Genomic DNA, 24,654 nt, shown 5'->3' with positions numbered 1-24,654 from the left:
TTACTGTTGTTTGCATTCAGCAGGTTGGCTGGAATCTTTCTGTTTAAATGGAAAAAGAACAAAAGTTAGAAAACAAAACAGCATGCAATAAAGCACTTCAATGAATAAAATAACTGGAGTAGATGGCTTTAAACTAACTACAGATCATTAACATACAAGAAAAGTTATATGTAAACTCAGGTTAGATCATAAAGGTCTCAACAGCAGTCACTTTCTTTTCCCCCTCCCCCCCCATAACTGCTTAATACTTCCTACTATTTTTTAATCTACATTTGCATTCGCTTAACTCCATCCAGCAGGCCAAGGTTCAAACAAACCAGAAAGCAAATCATTTCCTATTCCTCCCCAACCAGAGGCTCAGTATGACTTTCAGTTCATATTAAACAGTTTAGCAATAAACTGCATCTCCCTCACCGACTTGGAGGAGGGAGGCAAGCAGTGAAGTCGAGCTGCTTATTTTGCAGCATGACTTGAGTTTTTACTTGATAGCCTTGCCCTTTTTTGTTCAGGTGATAAAACTGTAATTAATGTGCTGGTTTCTTCTGGGTTCTGCACCACCAGCAGGTAACTATTCAACAAGTTAAACACCAGGCAAGAAGTCCATATGTTAATTGAGTATGCAAAAGTAGAAACACCTTCATTAGAGAGTAAATCAATTTCCCCTCTGGCAAAAGGAAGTGTGTGCTTGGGAAAGAGAACAAGTACTCAAACAGCTAAGAACTTCACGTTTTACACTGTACATCTTGCTTTTTTTGTTGTTGTAGTAAATCAGTGCTCTTACAAAGCAGAAGACTTTTTCCAGTGCTGCCTGCTTCTCCCTTGACTTTTCTTATGGTTTACTATAAACAAAATAACAGTCACCAAAAATTTCTGAATTCTAGTATAAAAAAAAAAACCAGCTATAAAACATGACACCTTGAATACCACAGACTTCAAAACAAGGTGTTTCTTGTTAACTATCCTGGAGGAGTTTATACATTGCAAAAGAAGTAGGCATGCAAGGGTTAATTACGCATCAAGTGACCAAGAGATAAAAGAACTTAAGATTTCTGCCGAGTTGAAGAAGCAGCAGTGTAACTAAGATTCCTTCTCAGGACATTTGCCCATTTGCTGTGCTAAACCTAACTACTTTTCCCTTCACTGGCTGAATTATAGCAGTAACATTTCCACTGAAATACAGCCAATTTTTGTCTTTTACACAGGTACACCAGAGATGTTCCAGACTCCTTTCTTGTGGTTCCCTCCCCCCCAGCACATCTGGCTAACTTCAGCTTTGCACTCTCTCATCTTCCTGGGTTCCCAAGTAACACAAACTCATTCTCACTGAGCCAGGACTAAACACTGCATGAAATCCCTCTTAAGAAGAGAGACATGTTTACACAACATTATATATTGTTATTAGGTTGACCATTGCAGCCATTCTGGCCAAATTTTAACAGTCAACCAAAACTCTTATAATTGCTAATAAATTTCTTCATTCTCATCTTTATTTTTGTAAGCATTTAGATATGTTATTAGATTGTGAATTACACAGACTTCAAAAGTTCCTTCTTAAGGACCTTTCAGTGTTGATTATTACTCACAAACAGAAAAAAAAAGTACAGTTTAAAAGGGCTCTCATATACATGCCAGTTGTTAAGAGACTTTCAAGAAAAAATGTTGACAGATATGCTGTCAGCTGTAAGCTAGGAACGTTATAAACTATCTTAGCAATGCTTATCAAGTGTTTAAGCAGGGCCTAAGCAGCGAGATAGCATCTGAGATCTACGTTCCAGCATTATCATTCTTCTACTGTTTCAGTAGCACCACACGACTCATGCTGAGCAAGCCAGTACACGAGCTCCATGATGCTTCACACTCAGTCAGCTCAGGGTGAAGCAGTAAGGTGCACAAGCAAAGGTAATGAGCACACTTTCAAGTCACAGCTGTCCCACCAGGCACACAAAAGCCAACACTTTCCTTTTTGGCCTGTAATGGAGCTCTGAAGATCCAGGCCCAGGCTCTTGTGACTGAAATAATGCATCCATACTCTCACAGACAAAGCCATGAGTTTGAGCTTGCTCTTCCCATGATGCCCAGGTTGCTGATAACATTTGGACAGCCAGGTACTACCAAAGTCCATTTACCAGTCTTGTATGAACTCTGCTCTATTTCCCCCACTGTAGCAAGATTTCCATTCGTGTTGTCTTTAAATTAACTTCCCAAGGTATCTTAAAAGTACTGGTCAATTCAAGCCAGGCAATGAAGACTACAACAAGATCAGAACCAGCAAAGATGAGAAGGAATTATTTTAAAATAAATACAGCATTAAATGTGCTGAAGTTCATTACCACTGCTACACAGACACGTAAGAATTCTTACTGTCATAAAGATATTACCTATCCAAGTCTTGTGCAATGACTTCAGTTCAAATGACTGGTGTTTTTTTTTTTTGTTTTGTTTTTTTTTTTTAAATTTTAACATCTTTCAAATATTTCATTTTATTTATGGTGTGTAAGCAGCAGTTTCAACTACTGAGCCTTTCATTCCAGTTTGAGAAACTGTTCCAATGGAGATATATAAGCTACTGAAGTGAGACTCCCACCTACTTTCAAATGTACTAGTTTTTATTCCTCCTCTGCTAACAAATCAATGTAAAACTTTTGTCCCTTTTATTTATAACACCGCTCTTTTGCTTGAATGGGCACCTAAGCATTTTTCTTCTGATTCTTCAGGAATTTGATTACTTGGAGATCAACACAAGAAACATGCCTATGTACAGACCACTTCTTCAGACATCAGCCATCATATCAGCTAAACTGCACTAACTGCTTATGGAGAGAAGACAAGCACCGAATTTCATGAGAAAGTTTCACCAGCTATTTTTTGGGGGATCTGAGGGCTGAAATAGTGAAGAAAAGCAGGCCTGAAGTAGTAGACTTCTCTACACAATTGCTTCCATAGCAAAGCAGCCATGTCATTTACCTCAGTGAATTAATATATGTAGCTTTCAAGCTGCATCTTTATTTCACGTGATATCATTACTTAAAACAAAAACAACCCATATTTCTATTCATCTGTAACATATTAGGCAGGGCATATTCTAGCTGAATCAAAGAACAATCAGGCTTTCACTCTCCTTACTTTTACATATTTTGGTGTAATGGAAGCTTTCATCTGCTAAAGCAGCCAGGCAGCTTGTCAATATCTCCTCTGACTCCCAAACATATCTTGCTGCCAACAACAGTGGAATCAACACAGACAGTAGGCACTAAAGCTGATGATCCTTCTAGCTCAGCAGAAAAAACGCCTTTCAAAGTTGCAACTGTTTTAGCATAAAATAAACTCCAGTTTGAAGTCCTTGAGCTAATTTTTACTCCTTTACTCTTTACTCCTTTTCTTTATGTCCTTGAAAAGAAAGCCAGGACATCAAATGCATGCACAGTAGGTAAATTCATAGCTAACCAGAGCTAAGAGAGAGTTCTGAACTTCTTCCTCCTCAGAGAAAATGCTACAAAGGTAAGCAACACATTTGTTTTCAGAACAAATTCCTCTGCTGCTGTTCTGAGAAGACAGACTAAAATGCACCAGTGTATGAGTGGTCTCTACCCAGCAGCAGATTTTTAGATCATACCAGTGCTCTAAATTACCCAATTAACTACTTCTCTATTCAAGCACAGAGTCAGTAATGTTAAATAAAGGCAGTTAAAGGAACAGGGCATGCAAGCACACAGAATAATGCAGCTTATCAAGATAATATACTAGTCAAAATATCTTTTGAAGCTACTTCCACTTATATGACTACTCAGTCTTCCAAAGCCACAACTTACAACATAGCAGAGAGTAAGTCCTTTGTGTAACAGATGATACTGACCTGGTCCTAACTGAACACCTCAAATGTACTCAAATCTGACAGGATTGTGAGGGAGGAAGGACAAAGAGTTGACAAAGCAAAGAGAAGAGTGTTGACATTTATCTAGCAAATGAAGCACAACAATAAAGGAGGTAACACGGGAACAACTGATGAGGAAAAACTGGATACAAAACAAAAATAGACTGAAGAACCATTACTTTGGTGTATGTGAAAATGAAAGCTACTCTAGATACAAGAAAAGCTGCAGGGATGGATGGACTGAGAGGCAAAGAAGGGCAAGGGATGGGGAGAGACAGGCCCAGTTAACACAGTGAACATAAGCAGCAATGGAAAACAGGATTGGGGCACCATCCTTAAAAGGCAAACCCAGAATTCTATTTTTACTTGGAAAACTAAAGCCAGCAGCTAACAATTTTTAACTGTAGTCAGGGAAAATAGCTGTGCAAGATGGCAGCAGGACGCCATAGAAGCTGTCATGACAAACGAGGCTCTGATACTCTGCTACAGCAGGTGAACAGACAGTGCAAGTAGGCTGAGGCAGTGTGGCTGGCTTGAAAAGCACAGAGTGTAAATGAAAATAACAGCTGAACTGAACAACGGCAAAGAAGGGCAATACTTGAGTGGAGATGGAAAGAATATAGTTTCTCATAAGCAATTAAAAAGAAACATACAAGCCTAACGTACTAGGAAAGAAGCACTGAACCTGCTGCAGCTAGTGTTGCATATGAGGCATGAGGAGATACGTGAAAGATGACAAGACAGAACTGAAGAAACTTCTTTTAAATAAAAGAGACAAATGAGCAAGAGAACAAAACCTGTTTGGAATCACAAGCACTGAAGAAAAAGTCTCTTCAGAATGACTGACTGAATTTGTCAAACAGTAAAAATATGGATGCTGGAAAGGACATATCAAGTCAGTCAGTGACTTACAAGAGTTCTCAAGGAGAGCAGAGGAGATATGTAAGAATTTGCAAGTACACTAGAAACAGTAAAGAGATGCAACATGAAATCAGAAACAGGGAAAAATGAAGTCTGACAAGTCTCAGTATCTTTTATCTTCAGTCTAGTATACACAGTTTGTCTGATATAAAGGCAAAACACAAGTTGTGCCAGGAAGGCAAGGAGATCATTCTGAAAAATCTACTTATGATTTAAAGGCATTCATCTCTGTAAGCATTTATTTCTATTATTCCAAGTTACTAATAAAAGCTAGTTTCCAATCCCCCCTTTCTTTAACCCATACAAGGAAATAACAAAACAAAAACTAGCAAACAAACTACATTGCATGGCTACAATGGGACTCTTGGAAGTTAGGTATGAATGGAATTCCACCTTACCTAGAAATGTATGAATGATAAACAGACTTAAATTACACCTGAATGGGAAAAAATTGAAAGGAACTGTCAGCATGAGTGAAAAGTGAAATGCACAAAATAATACAGGAGGTAACAACTACAACCTTCCAAGGTATTTCAAAAGTCCTTGCTATAGAATGCCAGATTTCACACTTCCTCCGTTGTGTCTTTTTTAGCATGAATATATATTGACTCAGAACTCACATTTTGTTCCTCAGTTGTCTAAATTCTCTCGCTATAGGTACACTACTGCATTTTGATCCTTCAGAACAGAGCAAGAACATTCCTGTCATCCTACAGTCTTCCCACAATACAGACTTCTTGTCCATGAAAAATAAGTTCAATTCTTGATATGGTGACAATAAGCATTTACTAGCAATATGATGTATGTAAGTCACAAGAGCGCTGTGTTAGGCTGCTTTAAGACTTTCATCCAAAGATCAAGCACTTTTTCATCTGTGCCTTTAAAAAAAAAAGATTAAAAGCTGATGTTTTAAGAACTAAAAGCATTGAAGTATATCACTGTCCCAGCTTTACTAAAGCTAAGTTTCAGCTTTAATATGACTGAAGGATTGAAAAATACCTATCAGAAGGAGCACTACCCCTCTGGCTGAATTTTAAACCAGCTCTCATAAGTTTAAAGTTGGGAACTAACTTTTTGATTTCTAACTGAGTGCAGACAGACACGTGCCATCTAACCCGCAGCCATTAGAACCAAAAAGAATAATTCTGAACATAGAATATAAGTAAATGAGCTAGCTGAGACTTGTCAGACCAACTCTAAGTTGAAGTTCAGCCACAGAAAAATATTTGCAATAAGACCTTCCTAAAGGAAGAGAGATACTTATTACACAGAGGTAGCACTAAGAACTAAAGGGACAAAGTTAAGAAGTTATCTTTCTTTTGTTGCAGGTTTGGGAGACCAGAAAAAATCATCATCATTCTTAATTTATATTTACCCAAACTTTACATTTTTCACTTAAGAGGAATTTGAGTACTGTGGAAGATGAAAACAATACAGTCAGGAGCTAGCCAGGAGTTTTTGCTTGATTTATTAATATTTTCACAAACTGCTGCAAGCTTAATTATGGTTTTTAATTATGGCCTGTACGACGCTTAAACACACTGAACTGTTTACCTTAGGATCACTCTCTGCATCTTCCTCTTCTTCTCCCTCCTCTTCCCCCTCCAACTCCTATGACAAAATAGAGATAAACTAACAGAAATTAAAACAGGTTAAAAGTGCAACTTTTTGCAATGGAGGAAAAAAAAAAACCACAAAATAGCAAGTGAATTTACCATCGTATGCCAGATGTTTCAGTTGTCAACATTAAAACTAGTTGGACTAGGTTAAAAGAATTCAGCATCCTCAGAAATCTTTAAGCAACATCTTCTAAAAAGATTTAAAACAGATTCATAAGATCCAGCGAGACTTACAGTAAACTTTCTCCTAAGCTGCTGCAGACTCCTAGCAATATCTGACATCTCATTTGATGCATTATTTGGAATTCTGCAGTTCTGATAAGCAGCATTTGTGTCTAAGTTTATTCTTTCTCTTGACCTCCTCCCAGAGAGCTTATACACTGCGGCTAAGTTCAGTATTCCTGTGCAGGATTTTGCAGTATTTGTGTGCTGCTGCACACACACCTATATCCAAGTATCACTACCCCAACATTAACCTGGCACTTGGGACAGATTGAAAACATGGATAATTGTAACAAGAGCCAGCTTAAAAAAAACAAACAAACAACCAACACAGTTAACCTTCAACATCCCAGAATTCTCCTTTTGTTGTAAGTTACAGTAGAGACAAGCAACTGCATGCTGAAGGCTGTCAGCTTGCATTAGATCACCAGTGTTATCACTTTTGATTAATCCTACTCTGGTGATCTTCACGACATTCAGGTATGCTCCTTTAACCAACCAGCAAAAAACCCCACACAAATAGTAAAATAAAAACATTATTACCTGTCAAATATATCAGTGTATTCACTGGTTTTGTGCAAAGCCTTTCACGGGATGCTTGTATTCATTTAACATTACAGTAAACGGACCACAGCCCTTAATAGAACAGAACTCTTACTCTAAATTAAACCATTAACCCAAGTAGTTGTTTCCTCTTCCTTTTTAACCTTGTGTTAAGCAATGACAAGTCTCAAGGCTTATGACAACTAACAGCTGTAAAACAAGTTCTACTACTGCTTAAATAATAGATATTTTTAAATGATGCTGAGATGTCTTTTATCATGCAGCACTCAAAAAAATGCTTCAGTTTAGTTATTTCTGACTGGTGTCAAAGTAGCTCTCAAAATACCAAAAAATCTGGATTTTTTTTTTTTTTTTTGGAAGACAAGAAACATACATAGACCTTACAATACAGGAATGCTGAACTCCTTGTGCTGAACTCTTTGGAAAGAATATCCTACACAGCTTCAGAAACTGGAATACAGTAAATTATCAGTTATCTATAGAAGATGTAGTATGCATCTCACCTCCTCTTCACCTTCTTCACCTTCTTCAAACTGAAAAACAAAACCAAAAAGATCTAATGAGATCTGCTAATACTTGCATAAAAACTTCTGTAGTAACAGGTCTACTACATTGAAATGCAATATCTGAAGCTGAGCTTCTTCCAGAAACAAGAATTGAGAGCTTACAATAAATGGAATGCTTCTTTCCTACTCCCAAGTAACAGCAACTTCCTCAGATTTGTCGTTATTCTCCCATAATACAACTACATACCAGACAAATCACAGAAGTGAGAGACTATTTCTATGTACACAGTGACTAATTAACGAAATGCTGATGGCATACATACATTATCATCATCCTCTATAGCTTCCCCTGTGAAATAAAGCACAGCACGTGGGACTATCCTTTCACGGAAGAAGTGCCCAATTTCAAAATCTGCAGCTAAAGTGAACTCTGAATCTTCATCCTGCAAAGCAAACCAGTGTGAAAAAAAGTGCTTGAACAAAAATATTTAAGAAAAACATTACAGGTTTGAGAAACATCACTTCACTGTCAACATCAACCTTCCAGTCACCAGTATTTAACTGCAACAGAAAAAAAAATACTGAGTCTAAATCCAGATTCTCAGAACTGCCACTTAGAATTGTTCTTTGTCTGTATAGAGGTTACTGCTAAAACAACATTCCATTAAATAAAAGCTCACATTGACTTTGCTGGTCCTGACACATTGTTCAGACTGCCTCAGAATTGTAAAGAGCTGGTTACCAGCTGACTGATTAGAAAAAGTAAATGACCTTTTCCCAACAGTGACAGTCACAGACATACTCTATCTGTAAGACATGCAACAGCAAAATATCACAGAATTACTCCAATAAGGCAACAGTATCTTTCATTTCATCAAGGTGAAATTCAACGTCAGCAAAAGCAAAATAACAAAACTCAATTAAAGAATCTGAATAGTTGATATCAAGATACGTAGCAAAGATATGGCAAAGCAATGCTACCATTTCAGAAGTGTGAACTTACCAATGACTCCCCATCACCAGATACTGCAAAGGAAAAAAAAAAGACTGTAAATACAAGCACTTTTGCATAGTCTAGCCCTCTTCAATATTCCAGATGACAAAATACAGTACAAATACACTTTCTCACACCAGGAAATACTGGTGTGATTAAAGACGACTTCAAAAGCTAACTATTATACCTTTAAGACAATTCAGATCCATTTTGAAAATCAACCCCACAAACTGCACCTTGTATGCCATAACAGAAGCACCAAAGCTACCATCAACATCAAAGATCTCTGCATGGGAAATAACCTTTCTACAAATGCACACAGATCGTATTTTCCCCCTCAAATAGCAACACTGCTCATTTCTGCCCAAGTGTTGAGATTACAGCAGCTTTATTTTTCTAAAGCACCATAAATCTTCTTCCCCCCAAACTCAGATCCTCCCCAGTAGGCTGACGCGTCATGAGGAGTTGGCAAAGTACTGTGAGAAAAGGCTTGATGCTGCAACCAGGACAGACACGATCAAAACACAGTTACAAGTAGGCTGCACAGAATTAAGGAACAGGACTCCTATTGTTTTGTTTGTTATCATTTTGTTTATAACTAACAGAAAATCCCACAGGTTTCCATTCTCCATTCAAGTGCCACAGGTACTGTGAACTTACTGCAAAATGCATAATTTGGTTCTGTCTGTTCTCAAGTTGAAAATGTAGTATTAACAGCCAACAGATACCATAGCTTTGATATTTCTTACATGGCTACACAGTATATCCTTTACATAATTAAAAACCCAGTATAAAATCATCATGAGGTTAACTAATCACTATCCCTTTCTCAAAACAGCACCTACATAACTGTTCATGTAAGAAAAAAAAAATTAAGTTAAAGGATATTTCTGTACGAAACAACCAACTTTGGGAATACTTAACACTTGTTTCATTCCTGCACAAACAGGGATTTGCAATGGGATTTAGAAGGGGCAGGTATTTTGTAAAAGCCTACAGCTGAATCACAGGTCCTAGTATTGATTTTGTTCAGTTCTATTCTGCTTGTAATCCGCTTCTTCCATCTAAATTTGAAAAAGAATACAGTGGGAGATGCCTGAAAGAGAGCACGTTCCTAGAATATATCCAAATTGCTTTAAATACTTAAGTATACATGTAGCATTAAAATCAAACAGGAAAATTAGGAAGGTACAACGTGGAGCATTGTGGATCACTGTAATTAATCACAGAAGAACCTGCAGAACGTTCTGATGCTTAACACAAAGGTTTCAGTGAAACCTTTACGCTGGAACTGCAACCAGAATTAGAAGAGAGCTCTTCACAAGTTAACAGCCTCAAATTGATGCAGGGAGCCATCCTGTGGTAAAGGAAGTCAACTCCTGTAGGAGATTCAACAAGAGACTCTGCACACAAGAAATCCCATTTATACAGCACACCTAATTGTCAAATTATACAGAACAACCCAAAATGACCTGCTATCTTCCCCCAGTAAGAAGCATACAGAGCAGCAGAACAAACACAGTTTGCAGACTTAAGCTGTGTTTATCTACAAAATGTACAGCATATCGTAAGAATCCTAACTTCTTAGTTTCCAGGCTTACCCTTTATTGGGCTGAAGAAGTTAAAAAAAGAATCGTTAGGTACTTGTTTAGTAATCGTCCGAACTGTGCCTCGACCCTTGTGCTTCTGTTTCTTCTTGATTGTTTTAACTGTAACATTCTTTCCTTTCTTCCAGTCAATAGTGCACCTAAAGTCAACACGTGGGGAACAGCACTTTAATACAAGACATCAGTGGGTCAGGACCTAAGCACTGAATCAACAAGCATCAAAGCAACAATGGATTCTAATTTCCTACTCAAAGCTACATACACAGGTGACTCAATCTACTTGACTGAGATATTTAGGATGCTTCACAGTGCTAGAGACAATGCACATACTGGATAAATATATAAAAAGTATTTCCCTTAATGAAAAAGCTGAATACCTTGTTTCCTCAGAATAATCACTGTCCTCCAAACCACCCATGCTTTAAAGACCTCTTTGGCCTAATTACTTGGGTTTTATAACTGAGGATGTGATTCAGGTAATCTAGAACACCTCAACAGTTAAGAATGTTTCTTTCAACATCCTGGCCAGCAGGAAACAATAAGTTGTGTACCTTTATTGCAGGTCAAGAAGTGACCAGTTGCCCTAAAAATAAGTGCACCATGAACTGTGGCCAACAAGAGGCACATTTTAACTCTCCAAAGAACAGTGCTCAGATTGACTTGGCAGTCAGATGCAGCTAGCTAGAAAGAACAAACTTTTAGCTCCTTTCCACTGCTGTACAAACTGATACTTATCCCAGTTAACAGTCATTCTCCATGCACATATAGTTTTACTCAAAACTATACACAGCAAAGAATGAGTGACAGTCAGATCTCTTTTAATGGGAGGGGTAAAAAAAAAAAAAAATAACTAAGCAAAGCACAGTGTCATAGTATTCCTTAGGTGCCCCAAGATATCTCAGCCTATAGGTCAAAGTCGTGTGTTTGATAAGTAACCTGAATGAAATGTCACAAAAACATGTCCCTGCAAAAATAAAAAGCAACAGGAAGCCAAGGAGGCTGCATCCTGACTTTGTTTGGAAGTGCACAGCCAAGACTATCAAGACCAAAATACATGGCCAACATGCCCCAGGCTGAGAGAACAACAGATGATACGTATGACCACCTCCTGCCAGATTCAAAAGTACTGCTGGAATTAAAACTGCTGATGAGCAAAAGCCCAGGAGTATGTAATACAACAACTAAAATGAATTCATCCAGTCATCTGGAACTGAAAGGCTTGTTACCTCCTTAATAATCTATGTAACTTGAAAGACACAAGAATAAAAACACACACTAAACACAGAGACACATACCTGTGCATGTTGAGGCTAACATCACCTTCCTTACATCACTCCTAGTTTTTAAGTCAGCAAAATCTTTATTTTATCTTCATTAATTATTATCACAGTCCAGGGGAAAAAAAAAAATCTGGAAAACTGACTAGTTGTTGAATTTCAAGATTTCCTTACCCATCACAATCAACTATTTCAGGTCCTTCAAATGAAAAGGGATCCGTCTTGTCTGGCTCTGACTTCATCTTGTAGGTTTTTGTCAGGACTGTATTAGAAAAGTAGTCGTTGGGCCCAAAGTGGAACTCTAATGAGAAAGACTAGAAGAAAGTTCCATTATAGTTTTGTTAATACTGATTTTTATCTTTGAAATCAGCAGAACTAACAGTAATTAAACAAACAGCTACAGCAGAAGCATAGACATCTATTATTCATCTCCTGACTAAGGATGATGCAGCCATTTTTCTGAGGTAGCTCTGGCTTCAGAATAACATCATCAGGCTCTGCTCTTCCACCTGCTCTGAGCAGTCAGTGATATGATCTTACAAGACTGAAACAAATTTTTACTTTTCATCAACAATAGGTATGCATGCATGTGAGTCTGAATTTAAACAGTGCACTCCAACACGAACCAAAGTATTTGTTCATTTAAAAACAGGAAATCCTGCAGAAGAACCCTGACTTAATAAACTGAAGCCTAAGGTTACGCACACTTTAACTGCTTGCAGACTGCAGCAGTTACTTCTGCTTGCACCAGTCATGCAGCACCTGAAAACTGACTGCAGAAATTCAGCATCTTACGTGGAGAATAAAAGGCTCCATGTTAGGCTCATCTCCTCACCCACATTCCAAAGGCCCCTTTAGTTCTGCCTCACCATCTGCTTTCTACAACCACACGTATTTCCTCACATGATTGAAAGCTTGAAAGCTGGAAGGACAGAGGTCAAGAAGCGATAAGTCTGCTAGCAGCAGCCTCCTCAACTCAAGTGCTTACAGATTAAGGAAAGGAGCGCACTGGGAACCAAGCGCGTTGGCTTCTCACAGCCTATTTCAGCTTTACTTCCACTTTAAAGCAAGTCAGAACACCCAGGTACGATTTAGAAGTGTTCTTTAAGTAAGGCAAATCCCTCTCTGGGGCATGTGCTCAAGGGAAGAGTCACAAATGTAGCTCATCCAACACCAGTGACGAACGCTCAGAGCCAGATAATCCCACAAAGCGTCACTGAGGTCATTAATAGGTAACCAGTGGCATTACTGAGCACACAGCGTCCTGGCAAGACAAACTTCTTTGCCAAGACTAAATCTCAGCATCTCTTTTCATATCTGCCAATTATGAGACAATAGTAAGAAGCTTCCAGTTTCAAGTACTATTTGAAGAGCTGAAATAACCCCTCCAGTAGCCCTATTCAAATATCTTTGTTCTCGATATCGTATTAGCTAATGCGAGTTTTTACAGCTCTCCTGGATTAAAAGAACCTATCCTCATAAAGCTCAAATACACAAATCAGTAGCTTAAAATAAAGGGAGATTTAAGTCACACCTATACTCATCTCCCAGGTCTGAGTATGCTAGCATTGGGTCCTGATGACCAAATAGATGATATTTATAAAGTAATTATCTTACCAATTTTACTTATCTAAATATACATACATTTCTACAAGTGTAAATAAAAGCAAATAAAAATCATTTAAGCTTTCTGCAGGCAAAAGTTTATATACAGGCTGTAACAAGCAGCACTTTGAAAGCACCAGTTAAACTGAATAATTCCTACTGCCTATTTCTTTCAGGTGCAAAGCATAATCCACAACAGAATTGGTGTCACACACCTGTAATCTGACATTTTTGCTGTACAAAGTTACCACAGTCACCACAACTTTTAATTAAGATTTCAGACAAGACATTCAAATGACTGGAAAAGTTTTCAATCTAGTGGTTAGGAGTGTCTCCAAATAAAGAAGGGACATGGAATTTGTCAGCCTTCCATTACTGGATTTGTTGTAGCACTGGAATGGAACCTATTCACAGGAATATGCTGTCAAAAGGTTACGAACAGTGCGAAGACAAGGCAGCAAGTCCAATATAGCAAGTAGCAACCACATTTTCACCTCCATCCACTTCCACAGCAGAAGAAACCATGTAACCTCCATATGAATAAGTTTACTTGGAACTTGAGACAGAACATTTACGCAGAAAGTAGCCAGATTACAGCTACAATCAGAATGTAGAAACTACAATAACAAAGACATCTGGCCCATGGTAAAAAAGCAAGTTGTTATGAAAGCTGAATAAATTTTAAAAGCCAAAGCATGAAAATACTAGCCCAGAAAAAATAACAAACACCTTACATATTCTAGCCAAAGAGGATGGAATGAAAAGTTCAGAATGCTTGCATCATTACTATAGTCTTCATTTGAAGCATCTGTGGGAAACTCACCATAGGCTGTCCAGGTTCAGAAAACTTAACTTTGATATCCTGTAGGTGTTTCAAGATTGGTTCATCATATTCCTAAAAAGACAAAAGCAATTTATTATTGAGCAGGCAATATTTAGAAGACCAAAACTTACATCTAGTTTGCTTGTCAATTTGTTCTTAAGAATGAATCAAATCTTGTAATTATCTAAATATCACAGCTAAAGTTCAGATTTGGATCGAGACTTTTTAATTCTTTTTTCAATTCTGATATGTAAGACTCTCAAACAAAAAAGCCTTGTGTCCAGCTACCATGCTAGGCTTCATGACCATTTCTGAAAATGATACATTCAGGATATTTATTGCTGACGAGATTCACAGAAGTATAGGCTTCAGGGAATTAATCCTTAACAGTAATACAAGCAATTACATTAATATTTGAGGACCACAGGACATACGTAACATGAAGTGAACACATCCACAGGTACACCTACAGCAGTACTCTTGAGGAGAAAAAGAAAACAACAGTCCTTTGGTGGACTAAGTTAACTACAACAGCATTTCATCTATAAGCTCTAAACTTCCATTTTCATATTTTCAGAAGTCATTACAAGACCATTTCTAAGAAAAATCACATCCTGCTTGGCAGCTTCAGTCTGCTGTTCACTTTGTCCATCACCAGCCTTTCAAGTGTCTTCAGGAACAGTATTAGAGATTATGAAGACCCCCAAGATTTAGCATCTCACACATTCAGAGAATCACAGAACAAATCACACAACCTAGTAGTCTAGGTTGAAAGGGACCTTTAAAGATAATCTAGTCCAATTCCTCTGCAGCAGGCAGGGACACCTTCCACTAGATCAGCCTGCCCAAAGCCCCATCCAATCCAACCTTGAGCACTTCCAGGGATGAGGCATCCACAGTTCTTTGGGCAAACTGTTCCAGTGCCTCATCACTCTCACAGTGAACAACTTCTTCCTAACATCTAATTTAAGTCTACCCTCTTTCAGTTTAAAGCCATTACCTCCTTGTCCTAACACTACACGCTCTTGAAAAAAGCTTCTTCATCTTTGTAAAGACCCCTTTAAGTACTGAAAAGCTGCAAAAACGTCTTCCTGGAGGCCTTCTCTTATCCAGGTCTAACAGCCTTTGATCACAGGCTCTATCAGAGCTCCGACCCACTCCAATCGGTTCATGTCTCTTCTGTGCTGCAGACCTCAGAGCTGAGCACATTGCTGCAGGTAGGTGCACAGATGAGGGGAAGAATTATCTCCCTTGCCCTATTAGCTATAGTAGTAGCTATATTAGCTACCTGATGAGGCCCAGGATACTGTAAGGCTTTCTGGGCTGCAAGCACACACTGATGGCTCATGTCCAATTTTCAGCATGCCCATTCATTCTCCAGCCTGTAACTAATGCCTGAAATTACCTTGATTCACATGCAGCACCTTGCACTTGGCCTTTATGAATTTCTAAGCACTAGCTAGCAAACAAAAAAGAATAGCAGCTATTCATCATATGACAGAAATTACTCTTTTCAGAAGAGAAACTTACTTGTACTAATTCACTTAGCATATCTACATTCCTAAAGATAGTAAACCAGAAGTCTGGAATTCCTTTGACATTTATCTCTTCTGCTTCTGCTTTTTCTTCTATTACCACTACATTTTTCAGGTCTCCCTGTGGAAAAAAATATACAGAAACACTTAAGATCACGAAGAATCATGATTTCAATATATTGAGAGGTAGATGTACAAAGAATTTGCTAACTCTGAAGCTGCATTTAAGCCACATTTTAAAAAACAAATCCTTTTCCCTCAGCAAATGAAGTTAAGAGACACAAGGTTCATTTGCACAGCTAAACTTACACACATCAAATTCAGATTTACTTTCAAGTAATCTGGAATTCTTCTGTACAAAGACTAAATAAGCAAATGGCAGTTGCAGTAATTTGACTAACTGAAGGAAAAAAATTAAAAGTGTTTCTCTTTCCACTAACAAAGATGTAGAACAGCATGTTTTTCTATTACCTCTTCCCTGTAGACTCCTGTGCTGTTCACAGTGCCTCATCTAAAAATCTAAGCAGATTTGCCATTTAAAATTGTCCTACCTTCCCAATTTTGCAAAATACTTAGCTTAATAATGGAAAGTAACAATGAAAATGAATTTTGCCATCTTGGTCCCATACATAGACATAACTGACGTCACACACAAAAAAAGACTTCAGTTAACTTCTCCAGCTCTCAAACGAGAAAGTTTGCAGTCTGAATTAATCGTACTGCACCTCTCCTTTTGCACCACTAGATGGCAGCAAACAAACGAGTTCTTCTAAACAGCAGCTTCCCAGGCTAGCCAAGATGAAGCAGCAGCTCCCTTGCCATCTAGACGTTTCCAAAGCTGTAACTCCATAGAATACTGCCAGTCAATTATGCATTCGTGCCTCAGAAAGCTTTTTGCTTCTGCACACTCAGTTTTGCATTACGCTAAATCTCATGAGACCAGCTAGAAAAAAAAAAAGAGCAATTTGCTTTGCTATTCAAAGGAAATCAAAGGGAAAAAGAACATGGGAAAGATGCCAAACAAGTCTAGCAGAATGGAGAAGACAGACAGCATTATAAACAGGTTGCTTCTCTTACAAAGAGAAACAGACACGTAGTGGTGTGTATACTTCTCCAAAAACAATGACAGTAAACTGGAAGGCAGCCTACCTACTAGATCATCTTTTGTAAGTCTGGATAGTTTCTATTCTAGAGGACAGTAAGAATGAACTAGCCAGCACACCTTGTTTAAGTCCATGCCACTTCATGACTACATGGCATCTGCAGGTCTAATTTATATTTCTGGTCATTAAAGTTAATTATGTGCCCCAACATAAAAGGGACAGGCAAACAAGCAGCCAGCCTTCCTTTATCCTGGGGTTATCATGTAGCACCGGAATGGAACCCATTAACAGAATTACACTGCTAACAGGTTACGAACAGTGCAACCAAAAGCAACAATTTCCTCAAGTTAAAAACTAGAAAAAAAATGCTGAACTGTGGATTTAGAAGCCCTCATGGGAAATAATGTTCATCACAGTCGCATGTGACTGATAGAAGCTTTTTTTCCCCTCCAAAATATTAATTTTTCAAAGGAAAATGGTTTACAGGGATTTATTTTGAATACATCTGATATATCTGTAGTCCATTAGCCCAATTTGTACTTACTGCTAGCTTCTCTTCTTCCTCGTTTTCACTGTGCCATTCTGACTCTGCATCTGTGGGTTCTGCTTCTCCATTAATAAACTCTCTCCTCTAAAAAAAAAAAAGCCTAAAAATGTAACTTTTTTTCTTTCATGAGCTACTGATACAAGCAAAGTTACATATATGCAAACAGAACTGACACAGCTGCAAGGAAACAAGGGTATATTTACAGTTTTCTTACCTTATCAAAAAGAGGTTGATAGAGTGCTGCATATTTTCTCTCTAAATCATGTACTTCTTCATAAAATTTAGCTTCTATGTGGGCACATTTCACCTGGAGTTGTTTCAAGGCATCAATTCTTCTTTTCACTGCTTTTGGTAAACTAAAAAAAATTAAATCATTATTTAAGCTTACAAGTTAGTTGCCTCAGCATTATTTAACATTTCACAGCTAAATGTAATTTTTAAGTGTTTTGTGTCAAATATGTGTATTTCATCAATATCTCTTTTCAAGCATATTGAGAAGATTCTCTTCCACCCAAACTGCACTTGCAAGGGAAAGTTTCATGGATTCATTAGTCTGAGTCTGACTCATATAAACTGTACTTCAAACTTTTAGGTGCTTATATGAAGATAAAAAAAATGATAGATTTTATAATTATAATTAAAAAAGTCCTCCAGTCCCAGTCAAGAAATAAAAGCACAAGTCTCTGCTAAAAACAAGATATAGATATATCTTGTGTATATATATTTTTTTTTAAGTGTAATCCTACCCATCTATCAAAATAAAGGCTTCAAACTAGAGGCAAATGAGTAGCTTTGTAAGTCCTGAACTTCAAATTACACTCTGGACAGCAACTCTAATCAGCACTCCCTAACAGAAGACAGATTATGAAAGAAACAGTGAATGGGGAGGTGGGAGGGGGGGGAAAATATTTCTCTCAAGCCAAAAAAAAAAAAAAAAGCTACGGAAATTACTTAATGAGGCAACAACTTGTTTTGAAGTTTGTCCAAGTACAGTAAAACTCAGCTCTTCCCTCCATATGTAGGCCACTGAATCATGGTTTAAGTCAACAATTTCACTTAATGAGTCATTTGTTCAAATTTCTGACCCTAATTATATAGTAATAACATTCTATTATGCTTTCAGTCTTCCAAGAAGGTTGTTATGCTCTGTACTTACGTTTCAATGTAACTGGAAGGGGTAAGTGCTGTGTTGTCAAGTCGTTCCTGTAGAGCTGCCAGGACTTGTGGATTCTGCATCACCTGGTCTGCCAGCTTTTCTATGAAGACAGGAACCCATTCTTAAAACAAATCTGAGTACATTTACAGCACTTACATCAGACTACGAGTCTTGCAGCAAAAATACACACTATTTCCCATTCCTCAGGTATCACCGTTATAGTGAACTAATAACTCAAGCAAAACTACTTAAGAATCAGATTTCAGAAAGGTAAGAATGGACAATGATAGTAAGTGTGCCCTTCTCTTTGGAAACAGAGAGGCAAAAAGCACATCACTGGCAAGCAGATTTCCTGCTCCAGATTTCTCATAAGGTGCAGTGTTTCTCTATCCTCCCCCTATGCTAGCTCTACTACATAAGTCACATAAAATTGCTAAACACAAAGAGATTTACTTCTGAGAAATCTGTGAAGTGTTTCCCAGTTTGTCTAACTCCCAAGAAAGTCTGATGGCAACTTTGTGAACTACACACAAAGCAATGCTGCACTATGATGCCTTCCTTGATAATTACTAATTTTTCTATCAAGGTATTTTTACAACCTACACAACTTCCCAAAGAACAATCAAGAGAGAGGTCAGAATAACCTGGGGTTTTGTTGTTTTTGTTTCTTTAAACCAGAGATCAGACCTAAACCAGTTCAGGTTACGAGTTAAAATCCTCACTAGATGGATTTACGTGGCAAATGTACCACAAAGACATTTACTTTCCTGATCTTTCCATTCTTTCCCACTGCTCTTCGCAGCAGACATGACACAGCAATTAACAAATTGCATAGCACACACTAACTTGATGAAGTTTTACACTGTTGTTCCCCCCCCCCTTAAATTTTTTTTATTACATTATTCCATGATGTCTGCTAGTTTATGTGAAATGTAATGACCACATAGTGAAATACACTACTGCTCCACATCAGCTTACAAATTTACTACATTACTGAAAACGGAACCGTAGCATTATCTAACAGATCTTCCAAATGAGAAATAAAAGCTTCAAGACACTCTTAAAAAGATGCATTTCGCCACAAACACGATAGCAGAGAGCCACAGTAACAGCAGGAATGTTCACTTTAATGATTATGCTGATATAGCAGCATAATCAAAACTAGTCTGTATAGGCTTTATTGCAAGTGTCTATTAGATGCAACAGCAAAGCATCCTAATCCTACATGCAAAAACATTTTTACTGTTGCATTAATGAAGCCCTTATTTTGCTCTTCTTTGTAACAAACAGGAAGGATATGTCTGAATAACAGAAAGAAAACAGCCTGGAAACCATTGCTTTGTTTTCAATAGCAATTATGTAGATAAAGGAGCTTCAAAACAGAAGGCAAAAACTTTTACTCCACCCTTGCAATGCTGCTGAACACTATGCATCTCTTACCTTTTTTGTCACTTGCATTTTTAGCAGCCTCCACAGAATCTGAAGCAGTATCTTCTGCTTTACTAGAATTAAAACCATAGCATGAGATAAGCAACGCTTTGCAGTAGCGTTCATATTTAAGAACAGCAGTACACTTCATTAGCAATGTTATGTAAAGTTTTACTAACACTGAAAGACAAGAAAAGACATGTTTTTAGCTTCAGGCCTTCCAAAATTTGGAGTCTGGATATGAAATAAATTCTTCCAAGATGAACAGGAAGCAAAAGAAAGGCAAAAATTAAACAAAAACAACACTGAAAGAACACAAGCTACCTTGACTGACAGAATTCATCTCATTTGATGAACAACTGGCCCTTAAACACGTAACTGAGTCATCCTGGACAGGAAAATGTTATTACTAAAATGAGAACCATGAGACACCTTTTTAGTGTAAGGGGCAAAGAAAAAAAATATCAGAAAAGAAACAGGTAAGAAGAAATCTTAAAACAAGTGCTCAAAGCTCTTTGGATTTTCTGTAAGAAATTGTTTTGATTAATAGTAAAAACGTTCATTTAAACTCCAAAAAGAGATGCTCCTGCCTTCCATCACACTTCCTGCACTGCAAAAACAGAGGGCTCAGAATGAGTCAACAGCGGGCAAACACTCCTAATGTTTTCTGCCAGTTTAGAGGTTGCAAAATACAGACTGGGTATTGCTGAAACTAGTCTTACCTCAGACACAAAAGGAGAAAGGACACTACACATCTGAGTATTTTTTAGTTGCTGGATAGGCCAGCTTATCCTGGTGCAATGCAAGCTCTGAAAGAGCAGCTTCATGCACGTATTCATACCAGCTTAAAGACAGCTATTTGTTCTAAAAACAGTATGGGAGCTAGAAAATAAAAGTGTGTCTTGCATGCAGAAATCACACAGATCAGAAAAACAGAGAAGGATCTGTGATTTCTTCAAGCTTTTACCAAGTCTCAACATGAACTTGAAAACCTGAGTGTAGACAGCACTAATTACATTAACCCAGTAACAGCAATTCTGAAGCCAACAGGTGACACTCGTGGCTTGCAGTGCACCACACATATTCACCTTGCTGTAAGGAAATGCAGTCTAATTACAGAAAATAGTTCCATTTATTCTTATCCAAGTTTGGTAGTATATTCTTCATAGGTTTAAAAAAGAAAGGTAAGTTGTCCCACAAGACCAAGTACACAGTCATCTGTAACCAGACATCAAGAAATCGGTCCAACATACCTGTTATCTGCCATCTGTGTGCCTGTATCCACCTGTAAATTGAAATACAGAGTTCAGAAATTATTTAATAGAACCCTTTTTCTTATTTACCTCAACACAGAAGGTAAGAATTACAACAGGGCAATGTTTAAGACCTCAAGATAGATCAGCTCCTGCTAATTCTGCTAGGAAAGTCATCACACATGAACTCATGCAGTGAAGTGAACAGCTTCCATAATATCCAATCTAAATGATTCGGTTTTTTAAACAATACAATAAGTGCTTTCATCCCACCCTTTCAAACATTTTTTTATTCTGTTAAATATGAACTGGAAGAAACATTACAAATGGGAATAACTCTAAAAACAGATGGCACAGTTTCCTGAGCTGCTCTGCATTCTTTTTTAAAAATAAAAACCCAAAGAGGAAGAAATGAGCATATTATTTTCTAATTCCTTGACAGTATCACAGCAAGTAATGAATTTTTTATCTGTGTTAGAATGTTTGATCTGAAAATGATGAAAGTTCAAATAAATTACAGCATCAGAAAGACTTTTTTCTCATGTCACTTGAGCAGAAAAATGTCTGTCTAATCAAAACTATTTGTGCATAGTTGCTTCTGCTGTGATATACAGAATGACAACATTAAGTAAGAAGAAGCAAAATACTGAAGAAGTTATTTACACATAAGAGTGTTATGGTGGTTTTTTTTTGACAGCAGTTAGAAAGGAAAAAATCCCCTACTTCAGGATTTGCCTTGAATGCATATGAGAAAACAAAAAACCAGCATGGAAATTGACACCTTGGTATTTGCAGAGGCTGAAATCAAGTTTAACACAGCTACCCCAGCCCCCAAGATCCAAATGAGCCCTGCTGAGACACCAGGGCCACACTACCTAAATTATTTTGCTGGTATATATTTTTTTTAACCAGGCTGTCATACACTGCAGGAGATCTACTTTTGGTTTACACCTCTCCCCGTTCCTTCCCTCCTCCCCACCTCCCCTTCTCCATTTCTAAGCATAGTTTGTTACAAATCCCAGTAATCACTACAGTCTATACAGCTGATTTTACACTATCAGGTTTTCAAGAAAACAGATGTGGGTCAGGTTTAACAATAAAAAGAATTTTTCATTGTTTTTAGGAGTAAATTTACCTCTTAGGAGGTCTGATTTCTTGTCTATATGCCCAAGCAGGCTGATCTTTAGCCAAGCTTCTAAAAGATTGCTACACCACAGGAGAACACAAGTGTTAGTGGCATTGGAGCAGCAGTTAGGAGGACTTGAGAATGCACACTCCTCCACCTGGAAAATGCTAAGTCCTGCTTTAGATGAGAAAAGTAACACTTTCACAAGCACTTATATTGAATTGAAAAGTATATACTCTTTAGATTATAAGTATTCTTTTGACTACTCCATAGAGAAGCTGCCTAATATACGTACCAAAAATTGCCCTGTCCATATCCCATAGATTAAGACCAGGAACAGACAAAGGGCCTTTCTCTCCTTAACTAGGTCTGAGTCAGCAACCCACACACGTGTTTTGGCAACACCTATTCTTGCCCTAAACATAACAAGAGAAAGTGACAACACAAGCAATCATCTTGTGGAGCAAAGTGAAGGAACTCAGCTATCTTACAGCTGAAGAAATAAAGGAGCACACATGAATCTTTCCCTCCACAGCATACGGAAGGCAGGAAAAAAAAAAAAAAGGATCAAAAAGTTAAGAGAGCAAATTGACCTAATACCAGAGTTCAGCCAACAAGATACATGATCCTGGTCACTATTAGAGGCAGCAATAGTAAGCAACTAAAAATGCAGACTCACATTACTTAGAAATTAGCCTTAAAGACTCTTCTCTTCCAACCCAGGACCAGTCACAGGCCCAATGGAAAAAAATAATTCCACGCACAAATGTTCTCCTCTGTTATTTGTGATGTTTTTCTTGCAAGGAAAAATTTCTCATCCCTGATGAGGAAAAACAGAATTCTCACTCCTTCATCATTCATGTTTGGAAGACGTGGGATGAAGGTTCTGCAATACACATAACTTTCACATTGCAGTTGACTTAAACTCCACGGGAAGACATCAATTAGGCACATTCTGACAAAGGCCACTCACATAAGTAACAAGAAACGAAAATTGATAAGACACCATTTGCTGATACAAATACATACTTTAAGTCCGGTCTGCCTCTTCAAAGTTTTTCTTTCAGTCCTGAAAAACAAACAAACAAAAAAGTATATGAATAAAAAATTGAAAGCTTTCCCCAAACAGCTTGTAATTCCCAGTAGCATTACAGCTGCCCACCAATGACTTAGCAGCTGCAGAATTTCTAATAGAACTGTTCAGTAAAAGTTGGCAGGAGCAGGGAAGGACAAAGCAAGGTGATTTCAGATAAAACATGAGATGCACATCCCACTGAAAAAGCACAGACACAAAGCACTGAGCCTTCACTTTTTTTTTTTCCCCCCAATCACAGCGTGTAAACAATGAAGAAAAAAATAATAGCACTACTGAACTCTTAAAAAAGAGCACTGTATTATTGTAACCATTATCACCACCAATTAGAGGCCAAATCCATACTTCTGGACAGTGAATCATTTTCAAATAACTAACACAGATGCAGAGCTTAGGGGAAGGAGGAGCCTACAGCAACCACCTGTCTCACAACAGACGCTGCTGCAATTTGCCTACAACAAATGTCACACAGCACCAGTCACCTAAAAGAGCAGGAAACAGTCATACACAGGATATATCTCCAACAGTCTAAGATAGTGAAAGTTCATCTTAAGGACAAGTGACACCTCGAAGAAGGCAGCTTTAATGGCAAGAGACCCTGAAAACATACAGAGAATAAGTTTTCTCCACTAAGAAGCCTATGTCTCATTGCAAAAGCCATTCTAAGCACAGCTAGAACATAAAGCAAGGAACTAATGGGCTCCTGAACTTACAGGAAGCTTTCCACCCACAAACATTACTGCTTTTGTATCTACAACAAATCAGAAGGGAAAGCTATGACTTCCGTTTAAGACCTGCTGGGAAGCAGCTCTGCGTGCAGCCGCAAACATAACGCTCTGATGCTTCTAAACGAGAAGCAACCATGAAAAAAAAAAAAATCACTTGCTGACCAGATCCATGAGCCCTGAACATTAGCAGTACTCCAGCTCACCCTGAAAGTCGTATGAGGGAATATTATTTTAAAGATGACTTAAAAAAAAAACATATTTCCTAGGGGCTTTGATTTCACTGCAGAATTTACATACTTGCTTCTCTACCTTCCTACCTGTAGAGATAAGTTACAGAACGTAACAGACAAATCCGACCTATGACGTTATTACATGTGGTAAACACCCGCTGGAGCAGCAAAAACGTGAAACGTGGACAACGGGGGCCTTCAAAGGGCAAAGCAAACCCCCAGAGCAGGCTGAGGAGGCAGCAGATCACGGCCGAGGTCAAACAGCAGAGCCGCGCCCGATTGAAGCGCCGCAGGCTCTGACCGGAGCCGAACGCTGCGGGCCGAGAGCCGCAACAGCCGCTTGCGAGGCGCACAGCCTCTCGCCTGCTTCCTCCCCCACTCCCCGGGGAGGGCGGGGGAAGGCCGGGCCCGCCGCCAGGCAACGCGGAGCGGACGAGCGCGGTCAT

At 38.2% G+C, this 24,654-nt stretch overlaps 1 protein-coding gene across 1 annotated transcript; it reads right to left on the bottom strand.

Annotated features, from left to right (window-relative positions):
• On the bottom strand, window positions 1-24,654 carry NAP1L4 (nucleosome assembly protein 1 like 4; the record flags this gene model as incomplete). Its single annotated transcript, XM_079537410.1, has 16 exons — window positions 1-39; window positions 6,347-6,403; window positions 7,701-7,730; window positions 8,027-8,146; window positions 8,707-8,729; window positions 10,299-10,444; window positions 11,756-11,895; window positions 14,010-14,081; window positions 15,540-15,665; window positions 17,192-17,278; window positions 17,409-17,550; window positions 18,351-18,450; window positions 19,791-19,852; window positions 21,032-21,063; window positions 23,187-23,226; window positions 24,296-24,654. 16 exons carry the CDS (start codon window positions 24,652-24,654, stop codon window positions 1-3), a joined length of 1,575 nt encoding a protein of 524 aa, XP_079393536.1.

This window comes from Tetrao urogallus (genome assembly GCF_951394365.1).
Source record: "Tetrao urogallus genome assembly, chromosome: 6".
NCBI classification, from domain to species: Eukaryota; Metazoa; Chordata; class Aves; order Galliformes; family Phasianidae; genus Tetrao; species Tetrao urogallus.
This window is presented reverse-complemented; position numbering and strand designations above follow the sequence as displayed.